The 13,691-nt window shown below is 38.7% G+C and overlaps 1 protein-coding gene across 8 annotated transcripts in view; it reads left to right on the forward strand.

Moving 5' to 3' along the window:
* The window catches only part of wdcp (WD repeat and coiled coil containing), a 72,314-nt gene that overhangs the window by 9,436 nt on the left and 49,187 nt on the right, over positions 1-13,691 (forward strand). For 4 of the 8 annotated variants that reach the window (XM_080192205.1, XM_080192204.1, XM_080192206.1 and 1 more), the window contains 2 exons: positions 510-630; positions 9,101-9,297. In XM_080192205.1, coding sequence (XP_080048331.1) covers positions 510-630; positions 9,101-9,291 — 312 coding nt within the window. In that variant the 3' untranslated portion in view covers positions 9,292-9,297. The remainder of the gene's footprint in view (positions 1-509; positions 631-9,100; positions 9,298-13,691) is intronic. The other 4 variants (XR_013887005.1, XR_013887003.1, XR_013887004.1 and 1 more) reach the window with 1 other exon arrangement.

Consider the following 13,691-nt stretch of genomic DNA (forward strand, 5'->3'; position numbering starts at 1 on the left):
TATGTTCAAAATATTGAAATTTAATTGGATCCTGCTGCTTATTGATGCAATTTTGTATTTAGTTGGGGCACCAAAACATTTATAATTACGTATATAAAACATATATAATTACACTAATGTTCAATGCACAAACTTGCATCAGTGATACCAAGTACCTTTAACATCTAAGAATCGCTAGTTCTTCATTTGTGTTATAAATATTACTAAGGCTTGGATATTCACTTCGAAGTGTTTCATGCTTCAGAATTAATTCTAAATGCAATTTAACATTAGACTTCTTGGAATGTGCTTCAATGGTGCTGTGTATGGACTTGTCTCTGGTTTTCAGCACGATTAATTGTGCTGTCACTTGGGAGGGAGGGCCCACCAGACATTTTGCCAGACAATGATGGAAACCACCAACAACAAATTGATCTACTGTTGACTGCAGCAAATGATGTAAGTCAATTTATATTGTCAATTACATTTGCAATACCTAACACTTATTTGAATCCAAATTCTTTTTGAAGAAAATGCTGCAAGAAAATACAGTTGTAGATGAAAAACGAGCTTTTACCCTTTGTGAAGGCAGGCTTCGCCTGAGTACAGTCCAAGAAGTTTTCAATCTCTTTGTCGTTGAAATGTTTCATGGTAAGTAGTTTTGGTTCACAAATAAGAAATGTATTGTGCTTTTTTTGCAGTATTGTTTTTAGCATTAGACAAATACTGGGTCTGAGATTGTCGATCCGGAAATATACACACACCTGAAATACCATTGCATGCCAAAAAAGTAATTATGGTAAAAAGCTGCATCTATTACCCAGGTTGCACTGGACTGTATCTTTCTGCTTTCATCTGAGGTTGCTATCCTGTTATTACTGATACAACTGCAGTCACTTTGTTAATAATGGAAAAGGAGCACCATCAGTTTCCTGTTAGTGAGTAGCATTCCTTGTTCCTTTAACCTGTTTAATTGAATTGTTAGTGCAGATTGAAACATTGAAACACACAACTGTGTTGTATCACCCAGTGAGCTAGAAGTGAAACATGACTTATGATAGATTCTGCTTGCGAATCTATTAGTCTCCAGGTGTGATGGATGGGGAATTGCCCGTCATTTCATTTTGGCAGGAAGTGGTGGTATCATTATATGCAGTTAAATGTGACAGAGTGCTTCTTTGTACCTGAGATTTGGAAACTTCTTGGGCATGTTATAAAATCCCTGCAATGCAGAAGGGGGCCATTCAGCATCAAGCCTGCACCGACAATGATCCCACTCGGCCCCTATCCTTGTAACCCTACGCGTTTACCCTGCCAATCCCCCAAACCTACACACCCTGTGATACCAAGGGACAGTTTAGCATGGCCAATCAACCTAACCAATGATCTTCAGGTGGGGAGGTGGGAGAGCTAGTAGGCATGATTAAAAACTCAAAAGTTGTCAAACATATAGCAGCCATGTTATGCATTTGGTATGCTATTCCATAGTATGTTAAGCTTTTGAAGGAAAATGATCCATGTGGTATATATGCAACTGAAAAGCTTTGAGTTTCCTGCTCCCAATCTCAATCTGGTATCTTAGGCCATTTTTTAAATTGAAGTGATTTTAGATGGATTCTTTTCAAATTTCTAGCTAATCGTTTTGTTCAATGTCTAGTGTTCAACTGTATTATTTAAATAGTCATGCGTTGAACTTAAAAAGAGCACAGATTGTGATGTATTCAGATTTTCTCCTATTTTGTAATGGGTAAAAGTGTTACCAAAATCTTGTTTGATGTTTTTAATTAGAAACTGCCTTGCCCAGGAAACCATGCTATAGGCTGGATAACCTGAATATTAGGACACTCTATTCATCTGTATTTTTTGTAGCTAACAACATAGCTAGAATTTTTTTATTTTTGTTTCAGTATCCTGTAAGATTAAATGATGAAACGCAGGCTAGTCTCTGTGCTTAAAATTGTAAGATTTACAACACCAGAAAAGAACTCGAGTCATTCTAATTACTTTGTGAACCATTAATAGTTTATGCAAGGTGACTTTTACAGAAATCCCATTTTATATTTTATGATACATTAAACTATAATTTTATGTTCAAACAATGTATGTCTGTTCAGAACAGGAATAGAAGATTTTTGAGATTACCATTGGAGATTACTGAGCTAAGGTGTTTTACTGAAATCTGATTATGTCTTACTGTGTGACGATCATATTTACTCCTGTGAACTCAACAAGTAGGACAGTTAGTTGATCTTATTTATTTGCTAGTTTGTACTTTTCTAGTATCTGTATTAGCAGTATTCTAAAGGAATGTGCAAAAGTTTAAAAAGCTCTAGGTGAGCAGAGTCTATCAACGTTTTTCATGGACATCGAATTTGAACAAGTCTATTTAGAATAATAGCAATTGTCCAAAAACATATCAGACAGACAGCACTTCCTACTTGATTGTGGTGATTCAGCTTTAACAGATAACCAATACAAAAGTATTTCTCTCGCAAGAAATCAAGCATTCATTTGAGACATTTTGCCAAATTTCCCCTATCTTAAACCTACTTTTCTATTGACACTATTTGCAACTTATTCTCTTGAAACTCAGACTGTTCTTCTCTGCTATTTGTATACCGTACAATCTGCTGTGTTCATCTGGCAGTAAGGAAACTCTAGCAGCAAGCAATAAAAAAAAACTTCACAAACTAAAGGTTCAATAAAGAAACTTCATTACCCTGCCACACTCTGAGCCACAAATGCTCCACCTAACCCCCATCTGCTTTCTATTTATACTGGGTCAGCTGACCACCATAGCATGTTGCCATTGGCTATAATGTAGTGCTGTTGTTATTGACTTCAATGTGTGGCTTCTCTTTCTTCCTTTTAATTGTATGTCCTAAGCCTTTAATTTTTTTCACTCATTTCTTTAAGCTCCAATTTCTCAGATCACAATCTGCTTAGATGGTAGCTATGCCTGATGCTGGTAACAATGGATAGGCAAGTGAGTATGGTTGAGACTGAAAATGGGCAAAGGACCAAGCAAGACAAGGATGTGAATTATTAAAACTTTGTCAGCATTTTTGGGTCTGTTTCCTGTCTGGCAGGTGAGTGGGAAGGAGGCTCCTTGAGGACAAACCCTTGCATTTGCAAGAGCTGAGCAAATCCCTTGATTAAGAGGAGGAAGATTCCACTTTGTACGGGTGGAAAGAATATGGGTTTAGATATGCAATCAGGGGACAGGAGGTTAGAAGTGGGAGTTGGGGGAGGAATGAATAGGAAGGTGATAGGGGAGGCCAAAGGATGTTTTGAGGGACCTGAAGGGAATCCTTATGTTCTATCCAGCCCACAAACATGCAGAAAGAGTCACCTTCTTCCATTTCGTCAATAAGTTGATCAGCTCTTGGGACAGCCACGTAATCACAGAATTTCAAACCGTGTTCCCAGATGCACTGTGGAAGTCCTACTGTATTTAAATGTCCTAATGTAAGCTCCCTATCCCCCACAAAGGAATATTTGGAAACCTAATTATCTATTGTTGTAAAAAGGGAAGAAGGCATGTTTGTGGCAACTTGATGTTGCATTAGAGCTTTTCATTTTTTGTCCGCCCTTCACTGTCTCTGCTAATAGCGAAAGTTGTGTCTCTGATGTCACTTGCCTTTATGTTCTTTTCTTTCCCAGTCTTTCTCCACACCTTTCTGAGTTCATATGCCCACTTGCCCCTTCTGACTAATTTGAAATGTTCTCCTAGCTTCATCTCTTATTCTCACTTTTAGGATTAAGAAATACCACTGAGGTGGAGCTATTCCAGTTTATTCATCTGAGAATAAAGCTTTGGTTCACAGTGTAGTAGCATTTAGCTTCAGTTCCAAGTAATTTTCTCTGCTGCAGGCTTTGGGCTTATAGACTGGGAGAAATCATAATGCTATTTGTTCCAAGACCACTCGTCATCCTATTCTGTTCATTCTCTTGCAGATACTTCACCAAATTCTTCCATGCTATTTCTGAGGCACGGTAGCTGAAACATTGCTTCCAGCTCTATATGTACCTCAATGGGGAGTGAAAATCTTGTTTCGTGTTTCAAATATGCTGTTTTTTATTGTTTGGAAATCTAATCAGTAGTTCCCACCTCCTACCTTTAGCACCATTTCTTAGTCCTCCTTCTTCTGCCAACATTCCTCAATATTTCCTCCAGACTGGATCCCTTGAATTTCCTCCATTGTTGAAGCTGCCTCCAAGAATTTGATTTTTCTCTGAATAGTTCTTTTCTCTTTGTCAAGTTTTGAATTTTTTCATGAAGGGCTTTCCAAATGACTTAAAGCTAACTACTGCATTTCAATTAAAATTAAATCATACAGGCTTAGAATTCCCCCTAAAGTCATGTGCTACAATTACTGAGACAAAGATGAGTTTAGAAATTAATGATCGCAGCAGTAACAATGTATTTCTGCACTTATTAGAGACAACAGTGTATTTGTTACATTGGCCTGTCTTTTTGCTGAGTCTCCTATGATTAACTATTCACCTGAGCCCAACATGGAGTATCTACCACACATCCATTCTTCAAGGTAGGGCAGTGATAGCCAATTTTATTGACAAGCCCACTGGACGGGGAAGAAGTTGGACGGCCAGTTCAGCAACTTCCTCTGGTCAGGAGTAACAAAAGGAAGAGAAAACTTCATGTTCAAGGCCAATCAGTCCGAAGAAAGGTTTAGGGAGTTTGCTGAAAGACTAGTGCTGAACAAAGCTATTTAAGCCTAGATCTGTTTCACTACACTCACTGAACAAAAGCACTAGTCAGTATTAGTAGGTTCATTAATCCAGGGCATGATTTTGTTTTTGTTCAGAAGGATAGGTTTCAAGTTAAGTCGAGTTGATGAGATCTAACACTCTGCATTCATGTACTGATATAAAGCAGCTTAATAATTCTTATCTAACTTCAACTGAGCAAATTCAATTTTTTTGTCTGATACTGAAAGATTTTGGAATGCACATGATGGAAAAGATACAACATCTATTTCGTAACATGAGGGGTTATTATTGTTATGCCTCTCGGTTATACTGTGACATGCTTAGTCATTGGGCATTGACAGCACACTGCTGAATTTGGGGTAAGGGGACAGTTTATAGGAGTGATCTGAACAGCAACTTCTATCTGTCTGTGAAATTCAAGATTTGAAACCATGCATATAGTTAGGAAAACTCTCTTAGTGCCTGCCTTGTACTCCTAGCCATGGTAAACAAAATCAGTGGTATTTGTACTTGATGAATTGTGGTGAATATCAAAGACTGAATATGGCAGTGATCTTTGAGTCTTGGTAGATGTGATGCTTGACATATCCAATCAATGCAAAGCAACAATTAATAAAACCAATTGTGTTGAAGTATGTAGCCAAAGCAGAAAATAAGTCATGCTGTTGTGGTTAATATTTTGCATTGTCATATACTGTGCGCTAAGCTTGATCCTAGTGTCAAATGTCTGAATCATGATGAAGGATTGGAAAAGCTTTGCTTTATACCCTGGAAAGCTAACATTGGAGAGGCAGTTGTATGGAAGTATACAAGAAAGTTATGGTAATGGAGAAGACAAGTTAAATTGCAGGGAGATGTAGAATGAAGCTGGTAAAAAAATAAATCTGGGGCTAATATCAGGAAAGGCTCAAAGTCACAAAGAATGATCAACAAGGGGGAAAAAATCACTTGGAAGAGTTAGAAGTGTGTTTGGATGCAGCGATAAAAAGGAATTTTCTAAATACATAGGTTTAGATTATCTTATATCCTTTGTAAATCTATGATTTGCATGAAGAATTTTCTCTCGCACCTCAATTGTCTGTTTATTGATCTATTGGTCAATATTCCTCTAAACCCCAACTCCTAATCCCCAAATATGTAGCCCTCTTCCTTGCCATTTGTGTTGGAACCTGCGATTACCACAAGTATCGCTATTCTCCTTGTGATCCTTGGACATCCATGTTATTTCCTGCAACCAAAAAAGAGGTAACAGCTGGCTGAAATTACATTTAATTTTAATTTTCATTTGCTTCCTATATCTTATTAGCTTGGATGAAAGCACTGTACTGTGTAAGTGAACTCAATATCAGCATCAGTCACTTATGTTACTGTATCTGAAGGAAATTATTATCCGAAATATGCAAGTTGGTACATTGTTCATTAAGGAAATTTTTAGAGAACGCATTTATTGCATCAGGTGGTATCACAATACATTGTGTGTGTGGGATTATCAATAATGGAGATGCTTTAACTGTATAGTGATGATCCTAAAACACAATTCTTTGTTGAAGAAAAAGCAAGACCTATCAGAAGCATAAGTATGGACAGTTGTGCTATCAGAACAGATACAATGGAAGAACTGGGGAAGGTGTGTCATCAAGGTAGCTGTAGAAGTCTGTGAGCTTATGTTGAATTTTTTTGATAAAATATATCCTCAGAAATGGAGTCCAAGAAATCAAGGAAAGGAAGAGTAGGAGGAGATGGACCACATGAAGGTGAGAGAAGGGTGGAAATTGGAAACAAAGTTGATGATTTTTTTTCAGTTCGGGAAGAGAGTAGGAAGAGGCTGGAGTCACCATGTCCTGAAAAAGGGATGAGCAGGGTCCCAAGCAGGACTGGAAAGAGAAATGTTCCAAAAATCCCACAAAAAAGTATAGCTATCGCCCATGCTGATACCTAAAGCAATACCTTTTATTTAAAGGAAGTGAGTGAAGTTCATTGTAAGAACAGCCTGTCAGAAACAAGGTATGGTGGATAGAGACTACTGGGTCTCTGTTCAAGGGAGAAGCAAAAAGTCCTCAGTTTCTAGTGAGGGATGGGATGTGTTGAAAGATTGGACATCCACAGTGAAGGGATAGTTAGGGTCGGAAGATAAAAACTGTTTAAGCGGGTAGAGAGATTCTTCCCGCTTAGAAAGGAAAACAAAACTAGAGGGCACAGTCTCAAAATAAGGCAGGGGGGATGCAGTTTAGAATGGAGTTGAGGAGAAACTTCTTCACTCAAAGGGTAGTGAATCTCTGGAATTCTCTGCCCACTGAAGTGGTGGAGGCTACCTCGTTGAATATATTTATGTCACGGGTGGATAGATTTCTGATAGACAAGGGAATTAAGGGTTATGAGGAGAAAGCAGGAAAGTGGAACTGATCCACTTCAGATCAGCCATGATCTTATTGAATGGCGGGGCAGGCACAAGGAGCTAGATGGCCTACTCCTGCTCCTATTTCTTATGTTCTTATTAAGCGAGAAAGGGTATCAGAAGAGTCATCGATGTAGGTGGAACAAGACTAGGCAAGGGAGAAAAATAGTTGAGATAAGAAAATAATTTTGTTGTGCAAGAACTGGCTGAAATGAAATGCCTGCCGGGGCAGGATCTTGGGGAGGAGGTAGAAGCAGGTTGTTTGAAATTGGGGGGACCAGGAGGTTGCAGACCACAAAGGCAAGATCTCCGGAAGAGATGAGGTCATGGAGATAATAGCTTTATTATGTGATTATGACCATGGTCCAGGGAGATGTCGGAGAAAACATCCAAAAGTCATTGACTAATTTAAGTCAATATTTAGCATACAGAAGCCTTTTGAAGAAGATTTATAGAAATAAATGAAATACAATAAAATTCCTGATAAACTTATTAAAATGTTACTACAGGTATTGTTAGCTTGTAGCTGCCAAGCCACCTTGAAGTATTTTACACTGTTGTAATATGATGCATTTTACAGAACTGAATAAAGCTCATACATGTTTGTTGTTTTTCATGTACAGAAGTAGATACAGTCTTTAGGAGTAATATTGATCAACAGTGACATTGACGTATTTCAGTTTGATCATATTTCCTTTTGTGCAATTGCTTCAGTTTAAATTATTCAGTTAGGAAATGGAGAACCTTCTGTATATGGCAAAAATTGCAATATCTTAGCTATAGCAATGAAACATTGAGTACAGGAGAACAGGTTTAAAAGTTAGCAAATATAAGAGAATGAAATAAATTGGTTACATTTTTATAGCACTCCATTGTGCCAATTATACCAATATGTTCATTTTTAAAATTTCTTCCAAACTACTTTTGCTTTAGTACTCAAAACAGCTTTTGCTCCTTCAGTGCTCTTTATGCATCTAATCATTTTAATCAAGTTGGATCTGCTATATTCCTGCTAAAGTTATCTTCCTTGTAGACTGTATATAATGTATTCCTATTTCTTATCTGTTTTACTTTCTCTGTTTGTTTAGTTTATGGCTTGCTTCTCTGATATGCTTTTGTTTTAGATATTTAATATCGTTTTAAGAATTTTTCATTTTTCTTCATTAATGCCTCACTCAACTGCATATACAAATTTACTTAGTTTGCTCCTCATTCTGTTTAAGTTTATTTTCTTGAATTTAAATATTTCTGTCCACTCCTTGATGATGCCAATTGCCAGATCTGAAATTTGATCAAATAATAGTCACTAATCCAAGAGATTCATAACTTCTAACTTTCAAGCTATTAGCATGACATCTACAGTAACTAGTCTGAATCTGAGTTTCTCTAGTATAATCTGTTACACATCAGCTTGAAAATTGTTGCCTATGGTGCTATGGATGAATGCAACATGTATGTATGATGTTCCTCTGTCTGCCCTTTTGACAAAAGCATTTATCCATTTGTTTTATTTCCATGGATGTTCCTAGTTAATCTCACATTATGACAGCATCGTACAAAGTCATATAATTTCATCATTAAAAAGTACTGCTTTCTCCTTCACTATCTCATTTACTTGCCTCAGGAGTTGAGTATCAGAGCCAATTTTTTAACACCACATTTTTCTTTGGGTCCCGCCAAATAAAAATCACTTTATTTTCTGAGACTGTTTGCAATTTCCTTGTCATCCTTATTGACCTGTTCATATAGTGTTACTAATCCTCATAAGTTTGTCTTGAACGAGCTACATCTCTGAAGATAGAATTCACTGCTTCTTTTAGGGTGTAACATGTCCGCACAGCCCACAAAATAGCAATTTTTACTTCTGCTACTGTTCCAATATTTTGTTCCTAATGCTTGCAAGTAAAAGAAATTAATGTATTCCATAATTTTGTCTTTTTTTTATAGCCTCTATCTTAAAAATTGTGCCTAAATTTATTTTTTGGTTTATAGAACCATTGGGTCTGCACCAAATTACTCCAAAGAAGCACCTTACCCAGCCCTATTCTGATAAGCCTGCACCAATCAATTTAACCAGCACATCTTTGGACTGCGGAGGAAACCGGATCACCCGGAGAAAACCTATGCTGATGTGGGGAGAAGGTGCAAAGTTCACACAGACAGTCACCCAAAGCCAGAATTGAACCCAGGTCTGTGGTGCTGCGAGGCAGCAATGCTAACCACTGCCACCATGCCACAATTTCTCAATCTTCACATGCAACACATCAACTTAGCTTTTTCTGACCCCTAATCCTGCCCAATTTTGTTTACAATGTAACTACTAAAAAGAAAATTGATTTGTTTTGCTTAATCAGCTATTATTAGTTGTGAGCTTAATGATATCCTAGCAACCCACAGCAATTCAAAGAGATGGCCTTTCACCTTATCGATGCAGCGGCAAAAAGCAATCACACTAATTGTCATATGATGGTCAGGACAACCTTGAAGCTAAAATTAGAACAGGATTTTTGTATTAGCTGTTTTCAGCTCCTAAGAATTGATTTTTTTTTGTCAAGTAGCATCTGCACATAAACTTAATCCACTTTATTTAGTAAGCAAGTTGAATAGACAAAAATCATATCTAACATTTAATATGAAGATGGCTTTTTATTGGAAAATTGTCATTCGGTATAATTGATCAATTGATTAAATTAATTCTCCCTCTCCCTCTGTCCTCTCTCACCCCCACCCATCCCCGTCCCTTCAAGGCTGATCTTGTGTAGCACTGAAGATACTTCCAAGGTTTGTAATAAATTAACACAGCATCCACAAGTTTACAAAAAAAAAATGAAAACTGAATCATACATGGCCTTGGCCTTATTTGAGAATGTTTACTAAACACAATTACTGTCCAATTTGCTTTCTGATAGAAGGTACAAAATAATATACATTGTGGGCGGCACAGTGGTTAGTACCGCTGCCTCACAGTGCCAGGGACCCAGGTTCTATTCCCGATTTGGGTCACTATCTGTGCAACACCTGTATGTTCTCCCTGTGTCTGCATGGGTTTCCTCCAGGTGCTCCAGTTTCTTCCCACAGTCTGAAAGACACGCTGGTGAGGTACATTGGCCATGCCAAATTCTCTCTGTGTACCCGAACAGGCACCTGAGTGTGGCGACTAGGGGATTTTCACAGTAACTTTGTTACAGTGTTAATGTAAGCCTGCTTGGGACACTAATAAAAATTAAACTAAACTTTATAATATATTTGGGCCATAGTAAGTTGACTTGATGACTGACAATTTGAAGAACTATTATTTTTACGAACTGGAAAGGTTTCAAATTCAGTCCCACATGTGTCCGGGAACACACCAGGAAACAAGTACCTGAAGTGGAGTCAGGGGTGCCACCATTGTCCAGCAGATAGCAGCGACCTTGCCCGAATTACTGAAACCGATTGTTTTCTCAATCTCACCCTCCTTTCAGGAATGGTAATTTACAACCCTAGAAATTGGCATCCTATGATGATATTCAGTCCCAATTTGTGGTGTTAGTTGATTTTTTTTTTCCGAAATTCTTTTGTGGGATGTGGGTGTCACTGGTAAGGCCAGCAGCACCTGTTGCTCATCTCTAATTGCCCTTGAACTGAGTGGCTTGCCTGGCCATTTTAGAGCACAGTTAATAGTTGATCACATTTCTGTGGGTCTGGAGTCACATGCAAGTCAGACAGGGTAAAGATGGCAGTGTTCCTTCCATAAAAGACATCAGCGAATGAGATAGGTTTTTACAACAATCGATAGTTTCACTGTCACCATTACTGACACTAGCTTTTAGTTCCAGATTTCTTAATTGAATTAAAATTCCACCAGCTGTCTTGGTGGGATTTGAACCCAAGTCCCCAGAGCATTAGCCTGGGTTCTCCAGATTACTAGTCCAATGAGGTCACCTGCCCCAATTTCAGCTGGGTCATCAAAAAAATTGCTATGATTGGCCGTGGTGTATGTCCTGCACCCTGTAGGCAACCTTCATTGGAAGAGATTTCATCTGCCTCCTCTGTTTTTGCATTATCTTTCCTAACTTGTCTCATAATATTTATGTTAATTCACCTCTTTGAACTTCCATAAATGATGCAATGTAAATTAAAGTTGTTGAGCTTTGATTAATACAATGTTTAAACAATTGCAACAAATAATGGGATTGTATGTGTTTCCACACTATGCTGATTCTCTGAATAAAAGCAAATTACTGCGGATGCTGGAATCTGAAACCAAAAGAGAAAATGCTGGAAAATCTCAGCAGGTCTGGTAGCATCTGTAAGGAGAGAAACAAAAAAGCTGACGTTTCGACTCCAGATGACCCTTTGTCAAAGCTAAAAGGCATAGAAAGTGGGAGATATTTATACTGCAGGGTGAGGGGATGTAAGATGAGTCATAGCCACAGAAACCAGGGGAAAAGACTGCTTATAGCTGTCCACAGAGAATAAAGGGCGTGAAAAGTCAAACACCAGACAAACTGTAAGCTGTGACAGATGAAGATGTTGGGGGGCAGGAGGGAGATGGAACAGAGGTAAAATTTAGAAAAGGTGAAGCAAAGGGGAGAAAAGGGAAGGGGGATAAAATAGGGGAAAGAGTGCGGGGGGGAAGAAAAATGAAGAAAGACAATAAAGAAATAAAAGGTAGAGAACAGTTTAAACAAAAAGAATGAAAACGAAGGGGGCCAAGGTGGGGAGGAGCAAATCATCTGAAGTTGTTGAATTCTGTGTTGAGACCAGAAGGCTGCAAAGCGCCTAGCCGAAAGATGAGATGCTGTTCCTCCAGTTTGCATTGAGCTTCACTGGAACAATGCAGCAAGCCAAGGACAGACTTGTGAGCACGGGAGCAGGATTGTGTGTTAAAATAGCAAGCAACCGGAAGGTCAGGGTCCTGATTGCGCACAGACTGAAGGTGCTCAGCAAAGTGTTCACCCAGTTATGCTTGCTGTCTCCGAATAAAAGGAGACCATGTTGGACCACGTCACTGAAAATCATGTCATTATCCCCAACACCATCACTGACCTCATTTCCTCCAGATGGAGTATTTCAGTCTTTAGGTTAGTCTTTGCTAAATTAGCAAATGCTTGTTTCTCATGCACAATGCTAAGATCTGCTTCCATAGATTTCGTATGCATACGTGAATTAGTTGGAAACATAACAAGTCTTGGATGAAGAGTTAATCCATTTTAAAAATGCCTTTGAAGAGCTGTGCAACATTATTGCAAACTCCAGACTTCTCCGACTGATGGACGGATAACATTCTAATATATTGTATGGTGGCAGCCTTCAATCTTGTTTGTGTCACAGTCAACTCTGTGTTAAGCATTGCCTGATGTGGCTTAGGAGCTCCATTCACGCATTTGCTGCAGAGAAAGTCAGTGGGGTGAGAAGTTGAAATGATTCACTAGCCTCTGTTTCCTCTGGGCCCTCTTGGTAGGCTGAGCTGCTTGCCTCTTCCTTGCCCTTCCAAACAATCAATTTCCAGAGGCAATGGCTGTTGTTGAATGTCTTCCAATTATCAGTGTCGTGTCTTGTTTGCACAGCTGTTACCCATCTGATGAACGTGACCAAATTAGCATAGACATAGTTGACTTAGCAATGAGTGTATGCAGATATAATTAGCGTGCTCAGGGACATCTGAGTTAGAGATCTTGCCCTGCCAAGAGATATAACTGAGACAGCGAAGGTGGAAAGCGTTCGTCCATTTCTCCTGCAGAGCATATGTATCCCAGCTCTCTCTCTCTTGACTAGTGCAGGGAAGACACAGTCTTGGTAGACTTGCAGTTTGGTGTTCAGTCAGTTTGCTGTTGTTCCATACGCTCTTAATCAGCTTGGACATAACAATTGCAACTTGTGCAATGTGTGTATTGATTTCAGCATCAAGTGACTGATTGCTGGTGATTGTGGAACTTCGATATGTGAAGCAGGAGTTGCTGGAAAAGTTATATATTTAGACATCAGTCTGGGATGTACTCCACATCTTTTGTCAGGGTACACCCTTTACACTCAACTCTCCTAAGTTATCCACAAGGCAGTGGAGCTATTTTCCCATAGCTGGGCATTTAATTCAGGAGCGCGAGCATGTGTCCATGTTCCTGTGGGCCTGCAGACTGCATGCTAGACACCAACCTCTGAGTTTCTGTAGTATAAACTTAGACCATATATTGTAATTGAAAAGGTTTGAACTGGGAAATTAACTTACTAATATTGTTCCTTAGTCTTCATCTTTATCATGCATTGATCCCACTGTGAGATGATAGCTTTGTCAGGAATGGAGAGCTTTAACTCCCCTTTCCTGCAGGCATGGTTGTATAAAAGGTAAATCAAGAAGGACACTAAACACGTTTAGATCCTGATTTATGTACGCTATTGTTTCTTTTGGGTGATGTGACAACTGCAAGTGTTGCACCACAATGGTGTCTCACCATTTACTTAGGTGGTTATTGCTGGAAGGCACTTATGTCAGCAGTTTTGGATTGAGTATTATAATACCATAAGCCACAGAGTCAATGGCATTTATGTGAATTAATTGTAGCACTGGTAATGTTAGGATACCATAAACCAATTGTATTAA

The sequence above is a fragment of the Carcharhinus amblyrhynchos genome, chromosome 7 (genome assembly GCF_965287045.1).
Source record: "Carcharhinus amblyrhynchos chromosome 7, sCarAmb.v2.hapA, whole genome shotgun sequence".
NCBI classification, from domain to species: domain Eukaryota; kingdom Metazoa; phylum Chordata; class Chondrichthyes; order Carcharhiniformes; family Carcharhinidae; genus Carcharhinus; species Carcharhinus amblyrhynchos.